Source organism: Pholcus phalangioides, unplaced genomic scaffold (genome assembly GCF_987345545.1).
Source record: "Pholcus phalangioides strain wild (caught in Gottingen) unplaced genomic scaffold, Ppha-v1.0 ptg000039l_1, whole genome shotgun sequence".
NCBI classification, from domain to species: Eukaryota; Metazoa; Arthropoda; class Arachnida; order Araneae; family Pholcidae; genus Pholcus; species Pholcus phalangioides.
In genome coordinates, this window is record NW_028301625.1 from 13,602,698 (window position 1) to 13,628,001 (window position 25,304).

Consider the following 25,304-nt stretch of genomic DNA (forward strand, 5'->3'; position numbering starts at 1 on the left):
GTGCAAAATAACACTTGCAATAAATCAACAGGGCACTAATGTAAATTACAATACAGTAGAGACCCTCAATTCAAAAAACTAATAGTGACTAAAGGTGTAATTTTGGTTTTTAAACAAACTACCAGAATCATTATGCTAAAATTTCATTAATTTTATTGATAATAACAAAACACAATGATTTACAAAGATTTAAATTATTTTTAGATTTAACATGATTTATAATGTTAGATAATTTACACTATTTTTTCATGCATAAATTCTCCATATTATCAGCTTTTGTTTGTTCCTGATAAAGTCTCTGTAACTAATAATGTAGCATTTATTATGATTGGACAGTCAGAAACTAAGAAGTTTATTTATATTCTACTGTAGTCAAATACAAAGTAAAGAATTTCACGATCACTGAAGAAATGAACCATATAACTCAGGGATTCCCAAATGTTTTAAATTCATAGCAACATTGGAAATTATATTACAAGTTTAAACTATTTGCAACACTCTTGCTTGATTCTTAAGTACTCTGGGGGCATTCAAAACTTCACTGGGAAAAGCTAAGTAACAGCCCTTCATTCACAGTTCAAGTAACCTTCATTCTATAAAAGCATATTATGTTTTTATATGCTTTTTGCCATCTCTTTAAGGTGAAACTATAAGTAGCATTGTAATGAATGATTTTTGGTTTTGGTACTGACACTATAATTTCCTGCAAATAATCAGCATGTGTGAATTTTGCTACTTTAAGAAAGTCAGTCTACTTTAGAAATGCCATTTTATAATCCATGTTCTGAATTTTCTTCCACAAGTAATGAAATCTTGAGATGTTTTATAGATCTATAATCCACAGATGAAGGATATGCTGAAAATAAAAGGGTTTTTTTTTTGTTCAATGTTACTTTACCTCTACTTATTTGAACAAAATATTTTCCATTAATAGAGGTTAATACATTTGAATGACTATTTTGTGTTACTAAAAATCTGTAATAGCTAAACGAATTCAGTGCTTTACTCTTCCTAAATTCAATGAAATACTTTCAACAAGTATTTGATGTATACGTTGAAATGCTGATCAATCAAGTCAAATTACACATATGTGTTCTAAAACACATTCTAGAGAGAAAACAAAACTCTCTAAAATTGCCTGTAGTGTGGTTTTTCAAGTGAAGAAAATCTGCATCTGTAAAATTACACAAATTCAAGTTAATTTTTCAAACATCGTTTTCTTCATTTTTCTATCATTTTTGTAGATTAATATTTATAAAATTAAAAATTTGATAGATTTCAATACACTGAAACTAAATGTATTATTAATTTTCATTTGGAGTAAGCATTGGGCTACATAATATATATAAGCTACTACTACTAAACCAGACATGCACCTCATCCATATTCCTCTGCGGAACTTCCAACGAATTGGTACATGTTGGAATGTGTGTATACATATAGTGAACCTTCCATGAAGTTTGTTTCTGTGTAATGCTTGTTATGTGTAGTACTGCCATCTGCAATCAATTTTTTTAACTATGGGTTTTTTCTCAACTTATAGTGAGGTAGTGTAATGAACGAATAATTATATCGTTGTAGGCCTGTTGCTCTCTGCGGCGAGAGTTTTTAACGGGGAGATCGTATAAATATAAGCTGAAAACACTCAGATAATATTTTTAAGAGACTTTAAGAACTATATTAATGTAGTGTAACATAATATAATACCTACTAACAGTAGACGGCACTTATTGGAATCTGGGATAATGTCATTATCCGGGTTATGTTATTGTTATAATTTTGATATTATTATCACTTTCATTGAGTATAGAACAGACCTACAGCACAACATGGGATAATTTTGTTTATAGTTATCAGGATTTCAGAGTTTATATTATAAATTTTTTTATACCCCAATTTTTTTCTTTTGCATTTTGAAGCTGAGAAGTTGTATATTACACTTTTTCTCTAATGAGTCATCATTCTTAGACTGCAGTCTAATCAAAGTACCCTTTAGACTGTTACTACTACTGAACCACACATGCACCTCGTCCATATTCCTCTGCGGACTTTCTAACGAATTGGTACATGTTGGAATGTGTGTGTGCAGTGAACTTGACATGAAGTTTGTTTCTGTGTAATGCTTGTTATGTGTAGTGTTACCATCTGCCATCAATTTTTCCAATTATGAGCGAAGTGTAATGATTGAATAATTGTATTGTTGTAGGCCTGTTGCTCTCTGTGGTGAGGCTTTTTAATGGAGAGATCGACTCACATTCATGCCTCAAAGTTGGAAACCATAGAAAACCCACTTCAGCCAACCACCACTATGGTGACGCACAGTGGTGCGTTTTGTGAAAAACTGGGTCAAAACTCTTTTCTCACCTTGAAATTCATTGCATATTCTTGAAAACTGTTTTGAACAATAAATATTATGCTTGTTTAACGGCAGGGTGCAGATTATATGATTAAAGGGATTTTAAGGATATGAAATGGATAAAATATGATATGTTTGCATTATGGTTATTGATAGAATTGCGATAAAAAACATGGCATGGCTTTGTTCATGATATCTCATCATCATATATATGACATTTGAATTGCAGTAACATGTAAGAATATTGTTGAGATGCATTAAAAAACTTATTATAACATAAAAATGCTGCATAAAAAAAATTAATTAAGAATTCAAAAAGAAGTAAAAACAGGACATTAAAATAAGCATAAAATGTAATTTAAACACAGAAATTTATGATAAAAGTTTGTAATGGATGGAAAAATGTTTCTGGTCGTGGTCTGGGTGTAAAATCTTATGGTCACTACTATATATTAATTGTGTATCATAATATTATAATCATAATTATGATTTATTAACAACTAGCTATAATAGCCGGGGTTGCCCAGGTTTTCTCAACATACTGCCATGGGCAGAGATACGGGGGGCGTGGGGGGGGGAGCAATGCATACTGCGAGTATTGAAGAAGTGACAAACTATTGTAAATTAATAAACATGTCTGAGGCAATTGTTAGGGAACCACAGTGAATAAAGTAAACATTCCGAAAGTCATTGTTGAGACCCAAGAACCATTCTTGCCTGACAATTTCGGGCATTTGACCTGTTTTGTCAAACTTTTACAGTGGCCCATCGTTCAAGTCGGGTCCTGTATCATTTACGAGTGTACGTAAAATTTGGTAACGATCGATCTAAAATTGTGGATTTGTAGAGAGAACATATACACAGACAGACACACAGAAAATCAATTTAACATATATAGATATCGCTCAAATAGTCAAAACTAGTTTTCGGTTATTGAAGATGTTTTGCGGCAATCCTAAATTTTTTTTTGTTGTTTCCCCCATGCTATTTATGAAGGATGAGAAAAAGTTATTAATTCGGTCATCATATCTTGATAATTTTTGCAAGAAACTTTCTCGAATTTATTCAAGTTTTTGATGTATGTGCTGTTTCCTTAATGAATCAGTTATTGTCCTTTTTGTTCTTTTATTAGTCTCAGCAAATTCTGATATATGTTCCCCACCGATTCTTTGTGTGTACAGTACTTTGCAGAAAATGAGAACGTTTGTTAAGATCAGTCAAGATTTGCAATTCATTTTTTTACGATTTCTGTACACCTTTCAAATTTTACTTAATTTAAGCATTTAAAACGTCATTCTGTGTTCATTTCTTAACGTGATTTTCTAAATCGGTGCATTGCTGCCTAAAATTTGAGCTATGATCCTTTATAAGTATTTCGTTAAAAATCTAAATTTTTTTCAGAGTGAAGCACCCTGAGTTTGAAACTAAAAAAGACAAAAAAATCTGAGTCATGTTTTGCAGCTTTCAATGTTAAAGCTTAAATAATCTGCAGTTATCAGAGCAATAATCTGCCATTTTTAAAGAAATTTTCTCAAATTCAAATCTATTCCGCCTTTGTATAGGTAAGCCTCAGCTATGGCATGTTGAAGAAAAGTCGCTGGGGTCAGCGGAGTAGCAGATATTTGCAGCTAATTTCACCTTTTTCATAAACTAAACATGTTAAAGTATGTTGAGAAATGAATTTCAGGAGGTCACATCAGGTCACTTTTTTCTTCCGCCACTCACAAAAATGAACTTTTTAAAAAAATGACTTGGTATTAAGAATAATTTTTTAAATAAAAATATCAAAAACGAGATTCAAAATGCATTTCTGAATTGCTAACACACTTAAAAAAAAAGAAATAACTTTCTAAAATTCACCGGAGAGCTATGAAATTTCTGAACGAGAGTGGCTTTGTAAAACGTTTAGATTGATGTGCAGTATACTGCTACTTGAATCACCACATTGGAGCTCCTTCTGGGCGAAAACTAAGAGGTGATGAACGAAAAAAAACGTACGTCGAGAAGCTGTGGGTGATTCACTCTTGTTCAGTGAAAAAATCAGGGTCGAACAGCAAAACTTTTTTTCGGGGTTTTGGCCATGATTTTCGCAAAACGCACCACTGTGCGACGGTGGGGTCGTACCCGAATTCATCGACAAGTCTATCACTATGACCACTTGACCAACATAGCGGCTACCCTTTAGACTGCAGTCTAATCAAAGAATCCTTTAGACTGCAATCTAATCAATGAACTGATGACAAGAGAGGTGAACCCCTTCCCTTATTGATTAATATTCCTGTTCTCCATTCATGCATTGATCATTGATCTATAGTAGCAAACATTCACAGGTGTGCTGTGTTTGCAATGTATTTTCTGTAGTGGAGGCAAATGAAATGCAAAAATAAGACCCTTAAGTTTCTGGTCACATGTTTCAGTTGACAAATTTCACAGTTCTTCAGTGGGAAGACTTTCTCCAGTATCTATGGATCGTAACCTGTATTGAAAGTTATTGCAATATACATTAAATAGTGATATTGTAACCCCTCACAATAGCTGAGGTGTTGCGAGTTCGATACCCAGTTTGTCCTTTTCAGAAACTTTCCAGACACAGGGGTACAACAGAAATGGCGATATAACCACAGAAAAACATTGCTACCGCAGGATGTCCCCATCAAGGGGTTAGCACACCAATGTCTTGATGAGTATAAAAAAAACAAAGCTGCCTCTCAGATTCGGCAATAAATTGTAGGTCCTAGTCTAATTAGTCCTCGTGTGCAGAAAATGACAGTGGTGCAACAAAAGTGATCAAATGAAGATGTGATCAGTGATAAAACAAATGAAGCGGTCCCATTCGGTATTAAAACAGGATGTATAATCATAATATCAGCATCCGTATTTTTTCAGTTCCTGGATCCCGATGTGATCACATTAAGTGGCATGCACTACATTTCATTAAATCCTCAAACATTTATGTGATAATTTATTAAAAAATTTTACTCTATGCAATCTTTACATCATGTTTATGTATTATATTGTGTCACAACAAAAGTTTCATATAATGTATATGGATTATAAAAAGAATCTCACTGTTACAAGATATTTACAATGCCCAGTCAATAAGCTGATATTGAACATACTTACTGCTTATAATGCCTGTTATATAGTTCTAAAATTTTTCTGCTATTGCGAACTCTCAAAATTTTACTGTAATAAACAAATGTATGTATACATAGCAAGTAGTACCCATATATGTATACATAGCAAGTAGTACCCATATATGTATACATAGCAAGTAGTACCCATATATTTATAAAATATAAGTATGTCATCACGGATATTTATTACTTGTATTTTTCAACAAAAGTCTAAATTTAGTGAATTGAAGTTTTTTCCCCACTAAAATTGTACTGTGAATCAGTGTTGAACTCCAAAAATGTACTTGTTCACTTAGGCATGTAACTTAAAAATAATAGGCTATATGCTCGAATCAATATTTTACATGTCCGAAAATATCACTAAGTACTATTACTGGATTATACTATAACTTCATTGTAAAAATGATTTCTAATTAGAAATCATTGTTGAACATAACTCACAAAATAGTTTTATATAATATTAATTGACGTAATGCTTTTTTGAAACGTTTTTAACATTAATAAACATATCTGAATAAAGCCGGTCGTCCACTGGAAACAACATGCAAGCTACATGAATGGCAACAGCTGACATTAAGTCCAGAGAGGTTGGTAACAGAGGGCGTGTGACATCATCTGTTGGAACATTGTCCTTTACACACTACTCAGTTTGTGACAGCACTCAGTGCAGATGAGTATCTTTGTTAAATAATCTTGGGGAAATATTGAAAAAATAAAGTTTTTGAGAAAATGTATTAATTTATTTATTAAAGTTCATACTTAATGAGATGTTTGACACAAACTCAGAGAAACTGTTCTTTCTTGTAAATAAATAAATGTAATAAAATGCAATGAATTAATAATTATATTTAATTTATTACTTACCATCACAACCCATGAGCACAGTTTCTATGTTCATGAGGGAAAGGAGAGGGAGAGGAGGGAAAAAAATGGAGTGAGTGGTGTGAGAAAAAGTGTACAACCGGCCTGCACAGGTACGGCAAGTATCATGCCATCCTGTTGGAAGTGGAAATTTTTTTCATCTGCTGTTGTAGCTGGAAATTACTAGCTAGGGATCACTGCTAATGGATGAGATCCTTGTACTTTCTGTACAATGTGATCAGTCTTGCAAATACGGGCATCTGCGCGTGTCTTGTTTATCGTTTCCAGTGGATGACAGGACTAAAAATATTCCTCAACAAGGTTTTATGACATGTTTTTGATCTAGAAAAATCTGTTATGTTTTTATTTTAGGCGTCTGATAAATATGTAATTGAAGCCGATCCTCTAGGAAGGAAGATACTGAAAATAATTGATTTGTCTTTAGCAGACTGTGGAAAATATATGTGTAAAATCAATGCTGAAGAAAAGACAGAAACAAAACTTTCTGTAACAGGTAAATTGACAGTCATAACGAAACCTTATGAGAATTCAAACCTTGGTATGCAATTTCTTACACTACTACTTTAGCACACACCAACTCTGCTCATATCCCTATACAGAAATTTACTACTGATAATAGGCATATGCAGAATTTTCTAAGGGGAGTTTCAGATTTTTCTTCCTTCTGGGGTGGTTTACGTTTTTTCCTGCGAAATAATACTATAATCTTGGCTCGGGGGTGGGGGGTTAGAACCCCAAAACCCCGCTTTTCATACGCCGATGGTACCGATTGCATTGATTTGGAAATGAATGCCCCATTTATCAGTGGTCACCTCAGGTTTGGTAGGGAAAGAACTTGTTATCTATGCCCTTTCCCAGTATTGAACCTGCAGACCTGACAGCAGCCTTCATAGTGGTACACAGGCATTGTACTACTGTGCACTCGAGCACAATTTCTTACACTAGCAACACAGCAAATAAAATAACATGAAAAAATAGGGGAAAAAAGATACACACATCTACAAATAGATATACAGGGTAGTCATAAAATAACTTTGCTGCTACATGAGTATTTGAAGAAAGGGCATCCAACAGTTGACGAAATTAATGATGATTTCCAACTGCAGAAAGCATAATTATTGACAAAAACAATAGGTTATTGCCTGCGAGTGATCATTTTTTTCTCTTCACTGGTGGATCTAAGAGAAAGACTGGTGGGCCAAAAACCCCGGTTTACGGAAAATTCACCGCCAACAATTCACCGCCGGAAAATTCACCGACAACAATTCACCGCCATGCTATTCACCGCTAGGAAAATTCACCGACCAACAATTCACCGCCATGCTATTCACCGCTAGGAAAATTCACCGACCAACAATTCACCGCCATGCAATTCACCGCTAGGAAAATTCACCGCTAGGAAAATTCACCGACCAACAATTCACCGCCATGCAATTCACCGACCAACAATTCACCGACGACAGTTCGATGCGAGTCAGTTAGCGAGGGAATGAGCGATTGAGTTACTGAGTGAGTGAGTGACCCAGTGAGTGACTGAGTGACCGAGTGAGTAAGTGATTCAGTGAGCGAGTGGGTTACTGATTCAATGAGCGAGTAAGTCAGTCCGTGAGTGAGTGAGCGAGCTGCTAAGTGAGTGAGCGATCTAGTGAGTGAGTGGTCACTCAATCACTTACTTACTCGGTCACTCACTGGGTCACTCACTCGGTCACTCAATCACTTACTTACTCGGTCACTCAGTCACTCACTGGGTCACTCAATCACTTACTCACTCGGTCACTCAATCACTCGGTAACTCAATCACTTACTTACTCGGTCACTCACTCACTCGGTCACTCAGTCACTCACTGGGTCACTCACTCACTCGGTCACTCAATCACTTACTCACTCGGTCGCTCAATCACTTACTCACTCGGTCGCTCAATCACTGACTCAGTCACTCAATCACTGACTCGGTCACTCAATCACTTACTCACTCGGTCGCTCAATCACTGACTCAGTCACTCAATCACTGACTCGGTCACTCAATCACTGACTCACTGGGTCACTCACTCAATCACTGACTCACTGGGTCACTCACTCACTCAGTAACTCAATCGCTCACTCCCTCGCATTGAACTGTTGTCGGTGAATTGCTAGTCGGTGAATTTTCCTAGTGGTGAATTGCATGGCGGTGAATTGTCGGTCGGTGAATTTTCCTAGCGGTGAATAGCATGGCGGTGAATTGTTGGTCGGTGAATTTTCCTAGCGGTGAATTGTTGGTCGGTGAATTTTCCGGCGGTGAATTGTTGGTCGGTGAATTTTCCTAGCGGTGAATTGTTGGTCGGTGAATTTTCCGGCGGTGAATTGTTGTCGGTGAATTGCTGGCGGTGAATTTTCTGGACACGAAAACCCCACGTGTTAAAAAAAGTGCATTGCACTTTTTGAAAAATAACAAGCAAAATATGCAGAATTAGCACCTTTTGATGGATAATACCTGAAGCATTTCTACATTTAGAATATTTATAACATTAAAAATGCAAAAAAATGCTGTCTCAAAAGTTTAGAGAAAATTTGAATTTATAAAAGTTACACACAAACGTTTAATAACTAATACTTTTCACTTTGTTCTAATAACCTTAAACACATAATCTTCCATGGATCTTATTAACTTCTATAAGATTCCAACATCAATACTGTACCATGCTTTCTTCATAGAGCTCTTTGAGTCATAGACAGTTGAAAACTATTTTCCACTTGCATATACATTTCTTGTAAATATGCTCCATACATTCTCAATACAGTTCAAATCAAGACTCATTGCTAGCTGATCTAAAACCAATACATTTTCATGGTTAAAGATCTGTTTTATGGCAGCTATTATAATGTGACTTTTATGACGCATTATAATGTTGAAATGTGCATTTTGGTCCTCTTATATCTTCTCCAGTTGGTAGTAAATTGTTTTCAAGGGTCTCCTGGTAGGAATCAGAATGTCGACAACCATCCCACAAGTTAAGGAAGCCTGACCATTAAAAGAAAATGCAGCCAATGCCATTAAAGATTCTCCACTTAACAGTCTTCTGAAAAAAAGCTCCTGGTTCTTTTCTTAGGTCATTTCAGTAGGAAGATCATCAGTCTGGGCTATCTAAGTTCCAATTTTTTGCATCACCAAATATGACACTGAGTCATTTGTCTTCATAATGCATATGATTTCATGGCCATTTCTGTCTCCTTTCTTGGTGCTGCTCAGTGAGAGGTGGGTTTGTTACCATTCTTTGATAATAATCATAATTATAAATATCCAGCTTCTCTGACTTTTATTTGAGCTGTATCTTTTGAAATTTTCACTTCAGAAGCTTTTGTAATTTTATCCAAGGTAATATTTTGCATTGAAGCCAATCTCTAAATGATTTTGCCATCATGTCAATGTGTGCTGCATTGCCTACAAAAGTGAGGTTTTGGTTTTTGGGATGCACACAATGGGTCAATACACAATAAACACTGCATTTAAACTTGCTCAAAGCAATTCTAATGCATTTTATAGCTTTCCTTTTCGATTTCAAATGAATAATTTCATTGCGCACAATATGCAAAAACTTCAGCAATTTTTCTTTAAACTAAAATTAGTTCCATAGCTTTTCACTTTTGTACTATTAATGTCCATGATACGTCATTTAGACACAATCTTCAGAATTTGCATATAATTGGAAATTTTACTAAAATTTTGAGACAGTTATTATTCAAAATTTCAAATTTAAAAATCCAAAACTTATTTTTCTTGATAATGACCTAAATTGAAAGTAAGGTTTTGCATTCTGATCACAAGCAAAAAATGAAAGCAAAATTTGAAACCACATACATGACACAGTTCTATTGCTACATCTATAGCGTCTAAACTTTTGAGGCAAACTGTAAACAGTTTTATTCACACACAGGTATTTGTTCTCTAATAAGTACAAAATTTTATGGTTGGTTACAAATATTAAAATAAGTGTGTAGGATACCATTAGCTCATGAGGCTGTCAAATTTGTGACACTTTATTTATCTCTTGCTGTTATAAGCTGTATTAATTTTTTCACCTTTTCTGTTATAGTTTTTCAAATAGTGCAAACTAAGAACCATTTGCTTTCAGGTAATCAGTTAGCATGTAGAGTGTTGATCAGCAACACAAGCTGAGGTATTTCAAATAATTATGGAGATAATTTTTTTTATACCAACAGACACATCAAACTCAGTCATGGATGCTTTGTTGATAGTTTGCTTTGGTTGCATTGTCTAAAATTATCCTCTATCACAATATTTTGCTAGGACATCATAAACTCACCATTTCCTTATGAACACTGTAGAATATCAGGAGTAACCAGTAAAATTTTTCTCCAACAAGCACTTCCTCAGACACACAATGACTATCCTCCAGTAAATCTTCATTAGCTAGCAACCTGTAGCTGTTAAAAAGTAGAAATTAATGCATAACATGATCAGTCACACAGATTCTACCCCAGATATCATCCTACTGGAAAAAAACTTGATGTGAGATGAACAAGTCGAGGACATTCACGAGAACATTCACTACCCAACTGAACAAATCAATATCTAATACAATATATTTAAAATAACAAATAATTGTAAAAATGCTATATGAATCAATCTGAAAATATTTTCCCTCTAATTCTTCTTGTTTTTTTCATACAATATCTATCCAAAATTTCAAGCACCATTATGAGGACTATAATAACTTTTAACACATATATACTCAATGTACATATTTCTCATTGCATTGTGAAATGAATGGCATGAACATTGAAATGTATACAGTTTTCAGTTGTTAGGCAATGATCCAAGAAATTTAAATCTTGAAATTCTCGCCATCAGGATGTAAAGTTCTTAGACCATAACTTAACAACACAGAAATTGCATATATTTATTTAAAAGCTGACCATGAAAGTCTCAGACAATATTTCAGAAATAAACTTTGTTTTTAAATACATCCTAATAAGTTAGATACATCAATAAAGTCAAGCAATATTAAAAGCTCCATCAGTCAGTACCAAGAAACAGATACATTTGAAAAATGCTAACTGGAAACTTTTCAGCTGATACCTAGGTAAATGTTGTCTTTTCAGAGCAATGTTTATCCCGTGTATCCACCATGATATTATCACAATTGCTGTGTCTGTAAGTGGGCTTTCCATTGGCTCACATGAAATCAAGCGTGACTTGATTACTCGGGCATGACTCAAACTTGTTGAAACGCAGCATTTTTTAGAAATGCATTCAACTTGCTTGCTCTCCACCAAAAGTGCAGATTTTTGTTCAATTTCCCTTCATATTTAGAATATTTTTCTCAAAGATTCATTTTTCAATTACAAGTTCAAAACTTTTGAAGACTTCAGATCACATAGCACATTATGGGATATTATTGACAGTAAATTTAAATTGATGGTAACTATAATTACAAGATTATAAATTAAGAGGATATCTTGAAAAATATTTTTTGGTTGAATCTCATTTGCATTATGGAGCATTGCTGGGTAATTTGGAGTACAACTCATTCTAATAAGTGCAATAGTTGATATATGATGTGATGTTGAACAGGCAAAAAATAATTCACTAACTATCCAGAACACCCTAATGCATGAGCCAACCCAAGTAAAGTGGGGAGGGCCTTATTGGGTGCCACAGCTTTCCAATAGGCGGGCTATTTATGATAATGAGATCTAATGCTATTTTTTTGAAGAATTTACATTGGTACACCCCATAACTACTTAGTCAACTGTTGCAAAAATACTCTTACCAGACGCAGGGTCCCTTCACCAGTGCCTGTGAGCAAATAGGGCACGTGCTCAGGGACCACAAATTTTTAGGGGTCACAAGCCTGGCTTTGTGATTAATGCATTAACCTCTTGCTTGAAATGGTCTGGAATTGAATCTTGAAAAAAGGCCTGGTAGCATAATTTTAGGTCAGTTACTTTGATACAGCACTTCACCCCAATTTCAGATTTTATCTGGAAATTTATTATGTGTGCAACATTTATGGGGGTGATGCTATTGTTTCAGAAATTATGTTAATAAGTATAATTTGTTCTACATATTTGCATGTGTACTACAGGGTTCCTGCTGCCATTTATCACTACTGTATATTGCAACAAAATATCTTGATTAGTGAATGAATAAAAGATCACATTCACCAAATAACAAATGTCCATTTGGCAATGTTACAAAACTGAGAGTTTCTATCTGATGTTGACAATCATCAAGTCAACTTTGCTGACCTTTTTTTCATATTTGCTTGATTATCTATGTTGCTGCAATTAATAAAAACCCGGTAATAACTCTGGCAGCATACACATACAAATACAAACACAAAGGTCACAACAGGCAAATTGCCCAGTATGATGGCTGAAAAAAGATGCCAATGAAAAAATATGGATGTTAAATATAACCAAAATACAGCAACCCAATATAAAAGCATATATCACGAAAGAAAAACTAATAATTAATACTATATAATGCACTGCCCATAAAAAAAATTTATAGTTGTCTTATGGATAGCTTCTCAATTTATCCAACTATGTTTATCATACATCTTTTTAAATGCGCCAATTGTGTTAGAATTTACAACCCCCAGAGATAAGCTATTCCATTTATTAACAACCCTATCAGAGAAAAACTCCCTGCAACATCACCACTTTAAATTGTCTATTACTAAACAACACTGGTGTCCCTTTGTCGAAGCAGTTGATTGATGGTGTATTAATAACTCATGGTCCATCCCATTGAAAATTTTAAACCCTTTGATCATATCTCCAAGACACCTGCGTTCCTCCAATGGAAACATATTTAAGAGATGAAGTCTTTCTTCATAGCTCAAGCCTTATGTGCTAACAAGAGCACACAGATTTTCTCTGCTCCCCCCCAACCAAATCTGTGTCCATCGTTCATCTGTAGGTATGATCTCCACAACATTATGGCATACTCCATGCCACAATGAACTAAGCGTGGAAAAGGTGGAAGAATGGCTTTAGGTGAATTCGAGGAGACCTTTTTTTTTAAGACTGAGACCAAGCATTCTATTCAATTTTTTGTGCACCACTGAACAATGTTCAGAAAACCTAAGCCACTCATTGATGGGAATTCCAAAATTGGTGACCCTAATTATATCAGAGATACTAACACCATTCAACTCATAAGTGAAACAAAATGAGTGACTATGCACTTATCAACACTAAAGGTCATGCTCCATTCATTATCTCATACTGCAATCATATTCAAATTTGTCTGGAGCATCTCCCTATCGCTTGGATTTCTGACTATCTCCTTTAGCTTCACGACATCTATGAATTTGCTAATGATCCCATGAATGCCCTGATCAAATTTATTTATAAAAAGTGAAAGAAGTATGGGCCCAGAACTCTTCATATTTTTTTTAAATATATAAATGTTTACTTAAGTTGTCATGTTTCCACAGATTATGAAACTAGATATCAAGGCTAATAGTTTATGTGGTGAATTCGAATACTCTTTGAATACTCTGCACTTGTTACACAGAACTGTAATTTAAACACTTTTCACTTTAAAACAGAAACTTCACACTTTAAAACAGAAACTTCACACTTTAAAACAGAAACTTCACTCTTTAAAACTGATACTTAGCACTTTAAAACAGATTCTTTACACTTGTATTTAAAGTGCAAAGTATCCATTTTATAGTGGATATTATCCAAACGAAAGTGCAGTTCATTCATTTAACTACAACCTAATTAAAAGTCACTAGTTATAATTTATTAACTAATAAATTATTTGACCACTGTAACTAATTAATTTACTCAAATAGTAAAAGCATGTTTTAATGAATCAATTAACCACCATGAACTTAGTTGTTCCTGAAGCTTACTAATTGATGTTCATATAATTGATTGTATATTACCACGTTTTAATATAAATTCTTTTGTGTTGTTCTTTAAGATGTGTACTTTCATTATCGCACTACTAGTCTCAAGGGTTTAGAGGGTCTTCCCCCTAACCATGAATATGGCAAGACTGATGTCACCCTGTGGGTCACAGCTCTTATTACAGTGATTATCTTTATATTGATTCACGCAAGATCCTGCCACCATCATGTGACACCGTTAATTAATCTTAAATAATACATAATTAACAGCTTCACTAATAATTCAATAAATAATTGGCAACAGGAGAAGAAATAATTAATCGTTACAAAAACTACATTGGATTTTGTGTAATTGCTAATTATTGTTAATCAATTGACAATTAGATAGCAATTTCACTTTTATTATGTCACAACTGATCAATGATTAGTAATAATGGCAATTAAGCATTACAAAATTCTATTGAATCTAGTTTTATTGTTAATTACTTAATTAAAAATTTTGCTTTTATTATGGCATAACTAATTAATGATTAGCATTAACGATAATTAATCATCATAGAAACTGCTGGATTCAGAATAATCATTGATTGTTTGCTTTTATTATGTCATAATTAACCGTTAGTGATACCAATAATTAATTGTTACTAAAAATCTGTTGGATTTAATGTTTCACTATAAAACAAATACTTAGAGGAAAGCATTCATTTTAAAGTGCAAAGTATCTATTTTAAAAAGTGCATGTGCATATCATCCAAACTAAATTACAGTTAATTCCATCCCTTAGTTTATGATGGTTTTGTAGCATTTTCATATATTAACGGTTGATAAAGCAGTTGAAAGAAAAAAAGTGGCAAAGTTGTCTTTGTTGATTGTATATTTTTTTTAAATATTTTGAAAACAGTAGTGTAGCAACACTCAAAAAACCGTAATGTTATTTCAAATATAGTTTTTGAGTAATTTATGATATGATTAAAAAAATTAATGTTTAGGGTATTTTTTCCTCAGGTATGGGGTTTTTTTCTTCAAAATTAAAAATGCAATTGAAACCATTTAATTACTGTAATATTTTTTTTAGGTCTATCAAAGAGGGGAGGGGGTCAATTTCAAAGATGTTTCTGTTGTATGATTTTAGCATTTATACAACATTTTATGTGGCCTCTTGAATGTCGCATAAATGAGGTTCCACTATAATGGAGTAAATATGTTGGTGAAAATTCATCCGAATCCCTCAAAGTTAGGATGCCAGAAAAAAATTAATTGGATAGACTATGACTTTGAATTAGCCACAAGAGCTAAAAAATAACTTTAAAAGCTATGCATACTTAAAGGAAACTACTGCTATATTTTACTGCTTGTTTTACTTTAAAAATAATATGAAATTATTTTAAATGATCTGTTTTGTTCAGAACAACAGTTCAAATTTTTCAAGCATTTGAAAAGTGTCAAGGTTACTGAAAATCAAGAAGTCATTTTGGAATGTGAATTAGATGACTGGGAAGGTAAAGTTCAATGGTTTAAAGGTGACAAGGAAGTAAAACCAGATCCTGTGTGAGTATTTTAAACAAATTTTGTTATTTTATTGCTTATCATATTATACAAATACAAATACAACACCAGAACAGACAAAATGCCCAATGAGGTGGCTGAGAAAAAGATACCCATAAAAATATGGATGTCATATATTTCAAAAATACAGCAATCCAATTAAAAATGCAATTAATAAAAATTATAAACAGTATATACATGTGATAAAAATTATACAATGTGCATGAAGAATACTTATGGTTGTTTTATTGTAAGTATTGACAGCTTCTCGATTTACCCCAACATGTTTATCATATTTCTTTTTAAACATGTCAGTTGTGTTCAATTGGTGTCCCCTTGTAAAAGCAGTTGATTGGCGGTTTACTAAAAGTTCATGGTCCATCCTATCCATCCCATTGAAAATTTTGAACACTTCGATCATATCTCCTCGACACCTGCGTTCATCCAATGTAAACATATTCAAAAAATGAAGTCTCTCTTCATAACTCAAGCCCTGTGTGCCAATAACGACATGTGTAGCTCTTCTCTGCACCCCTTCAACCAAGTCTATGTCCCTCTGTAGGTATGGTTGTGGACACCATATGTAGTTGCCGGAGGTGATAATGACATTTAAATTGAAGTAGCTATTTATCCATAGTTAAATTTTATTTGACTCCACTAAGACTGTTCAATTCTAGATACGGTTAAATATACGGTTTATTAATTAGAAGAAACACACGGCACGTTAACACATATATACGAAATAATAATACACGGACACACAGTCAAAAGACATCTCTACTCTGCAAGAAACCAAAGCCTTCTCTGCCAAAAAGCGGAAGAGAGGCTAAGAAAAGGCGCGCGCACATAACGAGGTGTTGGCAGATTTATGCTATTCGAAACCAACACCTACACACTGTTGCCGACAGCATCGCCACATGGTCTCCAAAACCTTACAGCATACTCCAGTCCAGGACGAACCAAGCCTCGAAAAAGCAGAAGAATGACTTTAGGAGAGCACAAAGAGACCTTTTCGAAAATGAGACCAAGTATTCCATTCGCTTTTTTGACCACCGCTGAATAATGTTCAGAAAACCTAAAAGCCGCTCGTCAATGAGAATTCCCAAATCGGTGACCCTAGTTGCATCCGGGATAGTGACACCATTCAACTCGTAAGAGAACCATGGGTTGTTCGAACGAAAATGAGCGACCATGCACTTATCAACGCTAAACGTCATGCTCCATTCATTTTCCGATGCTGCAATCCTGTTTTAGTTGGTCTGGGGTAACTCCCTATCACTTTGATTCCCGATTACCCCCATTAGCTTCACATCATCTGCGAATTTATTAGTAATCCCATCGATACCCTGGTCAAGTTTATCGATAAAAAGTGAAAAAAGTATAGGGACAAGAACACTTCCTTGAGGAACTCTACTTGTGACACCTGTCCAACCAGAGAATTCCCCGTTCACCATAACTCGTTGCGACCTATCTCTTAACCATGATTCTATTCAATTCAGCAAGTTGCCCCCCCATTCCAATCTGATTGTGAATTTATTGAACTTATTGTGAATAGTTGTCATAAATTTTATACAAAACCTTTTTATGCATTTGTGTGATATAAATGAATTTAACACCTGATATTTTAACACTGTGAATGTTATTATATTATACACTACTAGAAATTTAAAATATACCTTGAACCTGTTTCGCTATGTGTTTTAAATTTTTAATGGAGATAGTACACATATAGATGAGCAATTGATCACAAAATCAAAAAGAAATATGCTTTATTTAATGTTCTACAGAGAAAAGTGAAAAGTAGGGAAAATATGAGCACCTTGTACGACCCCCTCATGCTCCAATTCAAGCTTGAAAGTGTTGCGGAAGGCTGTGATAGAGTGCTTCTATGCACTTTTAGGGTATATCACTCCATATTTCTGTAAGGGGGTGTTCCAAGTCTGTTAAATTTACGGGTGGACTTGGAAGGCGTTCAAACTCGTGGCCCCACTTGTTTTCAATGGGCAAAAGATCTGGCAAACCTTCTGGTCCGGCATACACCGAAAAATCCTTCTGGCATTATGTGGAAATGCGTTGTCCTGTTGGAACAAAGTGCCATGTTACTGGATGTAAAGCCGCTAATTGTAAAATATCAGTAACATATCACTGGGGTGTCAATGTTTTTCTGACAACAACCAGTTCTGCTCATGATGGAAAGCTTATGGCACTCCACACCATTAACCCAGGTATTCAGGTAATGTGCCAATTAGCGTAGACAGTGTAATACATTTCTTTTTCCCAAAAGGCATCGCACCTACTGTCTACCATCATTCTGACCTAGGCAAAAGCAAGATTCGTCACTGAAGACAATATTTTTCCATTCTCAGATATTTCAATCTGCTCTAGCTATATGGTTCTGTATATGACACCATCTGTGAATTGATTTCAAAGGTAAATGCTGTGCTGGGTGATAACATCACAATGAGAACTGCATAAGTCTATTACATACAGTCTGGGTTGTGACATGCGAAGGTATAACACACTGCTTGTTCACTCCCAGCTGAGTTGCAGTGGCAAACTTGTCCCTAAGTGTCATTTGTCAGAGTTGGCAATTAGCTTGTTCATTCGTTGACTGTGGTCTGCCAGAATCTTGTCAACATGAGCTTGTGTCTGACTAAATATAACACTGCCATAATCTATAACCAGTACTGCCATTTCTGTGAATGTGGCTCACTATGTCTCTGTACATAAACCACTTTCACATAAACCAATAACCTTACCTCTTTCATATTAAACTGTTGTCTATGTCTTTGGAAAGGCATTGTGGCTCATCATGCATCACGAGGAAAAATCCAAGCAATGGTTTGACATACGAAAGCTGCACATGCTTTTATACATTGCTTTAATTTCAACTTTGATGTTCTTTACAAGTGATTGAATGGTCAATGGTCTGAAATTTCAGATCAAAAGCATCATTCTTTAAAATATTATTGATATTATTTAATACTATATTGAAATTACAAGCTTCTCTCTAAATACAATTTTAAATTGAGTACAGGATTTTCTATAGAAAATCATGAATTTTTTCATTTAAAATAAGTCTAATCTAATTATATCTTCCTTAGCATTGAGCAAGTTGCTCAAATTAGAAAGCGTCGTTTGGTTTTCAAAAGTGTTAGGTTATCAGATGAAGGAAAATATGCATGCAAATCAAATGCTGATGAAACAGTTTGTGAAATGATAGTTGAACGTAAGTATTCTAAGAAACTATTGGTAATCAGATTATACTTCTCCACTAATACATGCACCTTTTTGATAAACAAACACTATATGGATAATTGTATTTTTTTTCTAAATAAAATATGATAGAAAGAAACATCCATAAAAGTTTTAATACAAATTTATAGAACCAATATGCCCTTGCAATAATTTATACATGAATAACAAAGTTTCAATTTGAGTTATAACAAAAATTTTAAAAAAATGCCGTCTCAAAAATATAGAGAAAAACATGTAGAATAGCATATTTTACCAAAGAAGGTTAACAGATTTCCAAAAAGTTAGATTGCACAAGAACAGTATTTTGACACTGTGTATAAAAGACGCGATAACTTTCACTTTTCATTTGGTTGTAAAAATGGCATGCAATGTTCATTTTTCTTGCAAGGAGGCCCTGAAAGTATGGTGTCTTGAAGTGAATGGGTGGACTGTTTCACAAATCTTCTGGGAAATTAATAGAAATGAGTCGGTTATATATTCATAAAGTCTTACCAAGAAATATTGATTATTATCGAAAAGAAAAAAAACTGAACGGCCGAGAAACACAACAGAAAGAGATGACCACATTTGTGTTCATTGTATAAATTTTACTACATGAAGTCTTTCCATATAATCAACTGTAATATGCTGAAGTTGGTTTTCTGTGGTTTCCAACTTTGAGGTGCAAATGCGAGCTGATCTCCCCATTAAAAGTCTCTCCACAGAAAGCAACAGGCCTACAAACAGTACAAATATTCAGTCACCATGCTTCACTCACTTCACTTCTGAAATATAGATGGTAGCACAGAAAAATCAGACACAACACTAAATACGCACTTAGACTGTTAGATACACACACTCACACTTCCCGTACAACTCACTAGGTAGTAAATTGTCCATAGATAGATTGATTTGTCCTCAGATAATAGACCTGAGTTGTGCTTGGTTTGGAATAAAGAAAGAAAGAAGGAAAGAAAAATATCTCAAAATAGGCAATGCTTTGAAGTATCCTAGAAATCAGTTACATTGTAAAATGAGCAAAACCTTCCAGTACCACAACAGATGCCCTGCATTCAGTTTACTGGGGGTATTGCAAAATTTTAACCAAATTTTGTCTCAAAAATGAGCGATGATTCACATTCTGAACAAAATTTTGGGTTTTGTTTACTTGATCACAACTGAACCAATGGTTCTTTACTCCCACCTACTTATGTACAGTAGGATTATGCATAATCTTTAGCAGAAAGAATAAACTTTACACTCCAATAGTTTTGGAAAAACTATTTTCACATTGTGTACTGCATCAAGATCATGAATAAAGCCTAGTATTGGGTCACAAAGAGAACCCTTAATTCTGCTCAGAGAAAACTGAATCTATTCTGAGGAGAAGAGAGAAATGTGGACTAAGCTCTAGTTCTCTTCTCTCTTTCGTCATTTACAGTAGGGTAAATATGTGAAATTATTGTATTTTACGTTTACTTTATGGTGTTAAGTATTATTTATTATACTATTATTGTATTGCATTATTGATTAAAGTTGTTTTTATCAGTCATTTTTATGTGACTGAATAATTCTGAAACAAATCATCCCAGTTTACATTATGTCCTATGGAGAAGTTTGATTCGAAATGCGAGTGATTCGGATTAAGAACATATTCACAGAATGAATTGTGCTTGTAAATCAAAGTTTTACTGTAGTTTTTTTTCCTCTGAAGTTCAGACTTGGTAACTAACCCCAGTTGGATCCCTGGTTAGCATGATAGTGTAATAATATCAACCCTCTGAAGACGACATCCTTAGGTGTCTAAACACATTAAGAAATTTATTATGATGAAATATCATTCTTATTATTTTACCATGTTATTTCTCTGTATCATTGGTTTTTCTATTGTATTATACTGTTATACATATATAAAAAAATTCACTTCAAATCAAAATTGTTTTTTGCTTCTCTTTTAGCAAAGTTGAAAAAAAATTGATACATGTAAATTTATTATTGAAAATTTTTGGTCTCATAATTTGCAGCTGCCAATAAGATTGTCAAAAAACTGAAAGATACCACTATGCTAGAGAGATCCAAAGGTGTTTTAGAAGTAGAAATGCTTGATAAAAAGGCACCTGTGCAATGGTTCAAAAATGGAGAACTGATAACACCTACAGATAGGTATGTATTTATTTATCTGTGTGTAGAATGATCAAGTATAAACTTGTTAAAATTGGTTACAATCTTTTTTATTTGTGAAAACCTTCAATTAAAAAATATCACGTGCATATATTCATGTTTTAGAACCAAAAAGAAAAAGAAAGGACCTTCATAAGTGTTGTTTAGATTTGTTTCCTCACTCATTACTCTTACAACAACTGTTTTAGATCTTTCTATAACAAAAATTTAAATTATGTAAGTCTTATGTAGAATGTGTGTGAAAGTTTCATTAAAACATCAATTATACACTACTATATGAGGTTTTTTTAAGTTTGTTAAGAAATAGTCTAAATGAGCTGCTACTCGGGTCCAGAAGGAATTTCATACAGTTTTAATGACTTAAATTGTTAATATAGCTGCAAATTGGTGAAGAAAACTTCACATGAGGATTCAGCATTAATTTATATATAGTATAAGGTTGTTTCACATGAAATGCTGCAGTTCAAGTTGATGTAATTTACATATTCACAAATATTTCCAAATACTGCTTGTGCTTTTGATAGCAATGGTTAAATGCCCCACACATGAACAAGGAATCATTCAAGTGCTAGCTGGTGGTGTAATTTTATAGCCATATCATGTAAATATGCTGAATATGAATTCGTTTTCACTAAAAGTTCAAATTTGACACAATACAACAGAGAAAGCATTAGCTAGGAACACCAACAAAGCATTTTGAACGAACTATATAATAGATGAATTCACCATTCAGGGACAGGGATACTTTGAAAAATTCCAATGTCCCTTAAAAATTGCACAAAATGGATACTGAGCATCCATTCAAGAACAACAAAATAGTCGAGAACAGATGTAACAGAGTCACACAAAACTATAAAATATATTTATGATATCTGGTATTTGTTATACCCAATGCACAATAATACTCTTGTTTAATGAAAGGAATCCACTTACCCTATGGTTTGGGCCATATAATCACCTGCTAAAAGATAAAAATTTATTGTAGAAGAGGAAAAAATCTATTATATATATATATATAATTTTTTCTCTGTGGACTTTTAAATTTCCTACAATAATCAATTTTATAACATATTTAAGTTCTGGAGACAGTCACTGTTTTGAGCTTCAAAATACAAGTGCAGGTTTTTTAGACTGTTGCCGATTTAGTTGTCACTAATTTTTCATTTTCTTCAATATTGATGTCTTCCTCTTGAAATCATCATATTTATTCTGCATTCTTATTGATGCAATAATTTTTCTCAGCTCTTTAATTTCCACATTATCATCTTTGAGGCATCCGGAAGTTCACCTGAAAATCCTGCATACTTCCAACAGTTTTGGATAGAATTCTTGGTTGAAAAGAGTGTCATGCATCAAAATTCATAAGTAATTTTCTAGTGAGCAACAAGACTCAGATTCGCTTCAAGATTGACAATAACTTGACTGATGGTTGAATTGATGCTGACAGAATACACCCATAACTTTGCTTGGAATATTAGTACTTCTCACATATAGACTTTGTATTCAAAAGAGAACCTTGACTTCTGATCTTGTGAAATTTAATCCTATGTAAAAAAGAAATCAGATTCTTGCAATTAACTCACTATTTTTACATTTCTACATACAGAATATTATTTTGTAAAAGGGGGGTCCACTGACTTTATTTCATTGGCACAAATTGTCCATGGAACACAAAACGTTAGGAACACCTGATGGTTAAACTCCTTCCAAAAAAAAACACTGAGAGAAAAATTAAACTTGAAAAAAACTCATTCTTAAATTGCCCCACATTGGGAATCACTGCTCTAACTGATTGTGTGATGAAGGGCCGAGAAGCAGATGAGTTGTGGTGGTGGAGGGGATGTCAATAGAGGTTTGGTGGTGTAAGAAAATAAAGTTGAGAGGTTGATTTGGATGGTTTGTGTCAGACAAAGATAACTTATTACCTTTCCTTACTTCCCATGAGGTTGTACCCCCCACCTGGCCACACAAGAGTATATTTTGCACACGGACCAAAGTTTTGTGACATCACAGTGCAAGTTCCTAATTGGCTGCACTGTCATAACACAATTTCTTTTAGAAATGGATTACCTTTTGGGTTTGATAATACGATTAAATACTCGACGTTTGGGTTTACCCAAAATTCAAAACGAACACGGCTATACGCATTTCAGAACTATATGAAGTTCCTTCATCAGTAGCAGAAACAAAGAAGAAAAAGAAATATTGAAAAAATTTCACATTCTCGGTTGTGATTGGCTCCGCCATTTTTCTTCTTTTTTCTGTCCTCTTGCTCTTTTGTTGCCAGTTCATTTTGAATTTGACTCTTGTCTACAACAGCGAGTAACTCCCGCTATAAGGAGTTTTTTTTCAATATCTCTTTTTCTTCTTTGTTTCTGCTACTGATGAAGGAACTTCATATAGTTCTGAAACGCGTATAGCCGTGTTCGTTTTGAATTTTGGGTAAACCCAAACGTCGAGTATTTAATCGTATTACAATTTCTTTTATTTTGAATAAATTTTTATTCTATTACATTAATATCGGGTTATTTTATCATGCGTGCAAGTGTTTTTGATGCATTTTTAAACTTTATTTGACATAATTTATTTTATATTGGCATATTTATAATAATTACAAATTTTTGAAAATTCGTGAATCTAGTCATGTCAAATCTAGAAGTTTAATTTCTATCGTGTGAAATTCTCACACAGATTTTTTTAATTAAAAAAACAACAACCCCTTCTATTCCTTAAAATTTCATTATAGATTAATGAAATTTACATGTGTGAATTATGTGTCTAGAGATTATACAATAACCTTTTGTTCCAAAGTAATGAAATTGGCATTTACATATTATATACACAGGAAAATATGGCACTTATAATTTTCATTTTTTATAATAAGTGGAGTTGATGATCATTGTGGCAGTAACTTTTGTGATATAATGCATAATTTTTTCATCTAGTTTATTGATTATTATTAATTATGTAGGGTTTACATAAAGATGTTAGATGATGGAAAACATCAGTTGATTTTTAAAAATTTGGAAATGGAGGACACAGGAGAATACACATGTCAAGCAAAAGATCTGAAGACTTCATGCAAACTTACTGTTGACCAAGGTATATTATAACCTAACTGTCTCGTATTTTACATACAGGGCATGTCAAAAAAGTTCAATGAATGGTCCAATATCTCAATAGAAACATAAGCCAGCTGTATACTTCGTCAGCAGTAAGTACACCACCTATGTGTAGTATAGTCATGGTAATCCTGCTCAGGGCAGTCAAATATAGTGAGTGTGTGTTTTATACTAATTGGGAAAAACAGTGACAGACACACATAAAATGGTGATGCAAGTGTAACAAGATGGAGGTAGTGGATAAAAAATGTTTTGAAAACTGGTTCAAATGCTTTCAGGATGAAAACAAAACAGTTGAGAAATTGTCACATTTGAGTTAGTTGTCTAGAAGCCAAACCCTAGACATGATCAATCATGTGAAAAAAAATGCTAACACCATATATCTGACTGACTCTTAACATATTTTATACACATGGCTTTTTGGCCTGTAACACTTAACACTTACTCTTACATTAGAGTGTTGTCATATGCACATACTTCCTTGAGATATCAACCATTCACCAAACTTTTTAGACACATGTTGTATTTGTATTTGATGCATTGAAACAATAATTTTTAAGCTTGCTTTTACCATTAGTTGAAACTGAATTTTATCAGATTAAGCAGATGAGCAAAAGTACTTGAAAAAACAGGTGATAGAGGGATGCATAGTAACAAGATTTTTGCCGTGAGTACATTAGACAAGATGCTTCATACAAAAGGATGGTTGATTTGCTCCTGGAATGTGCCTGTTTAGTGTACATGGCCAGTTCTAGACATTTTGTTGCCCTGAGACAAGTATTAATTCTCTGCTTCCTCTTTAAAAAACAAAAGAATAGTATTTAAAAAAAAATCTTCTTTCATTTATACCCCTTATCAGTATAGTATACAATATACACCAATAAATCAAATTTGTTATAAAAACGTTGTACGTATGACAGGAACGCTTTGACAGGACGCCAGAGCGTCCCTGTCAAAGCAATACCAATCATTT

At 33.8% G+C, this 25,304-nt stretch overlaps 1 protein-coding gene across 4 annotated transcripts in view; it reads left to right on the top strand.

The window, feature by feature from the left end:
* Nucleotides 1-25,304, top strand: part of LOC149065606 (twitchin-like) — an 834,903-nt gene that overhangs the window by 220,168 nt on the left and 589,431 nt on the right. For all 4 annotated transcript variants that reach the window (XM_089253452.1, XM_089253454.1, XM_089253453.1 and 1 more), the window contains 5 exons: nucleotides 6,727-6,868; nucleotides 15,653-15,794; nucleotides 18,896-19,020; nucleotides 21,053-21,191; nucleotides 24,181-24,311. In XM_089253452.1, coding sequence (XP_089109578.1) covers nucleotides 6,727-6,868; nucleotides 15,653-15,794; nucleotides 18,896-19,020; nucleotides 21,053-21,191; nucleotides 24,181-24,311 — 679 coding nt within the window. The remainder of the gene's footprint in view (nucleotides 1-6,726; nucleotides 6,869-15,652; nucleotides 15,795-18,895; nucleotides 19,021-21,052; nucleotides 21,192-24,180; nucleotides 24,312-25,304) is intronic.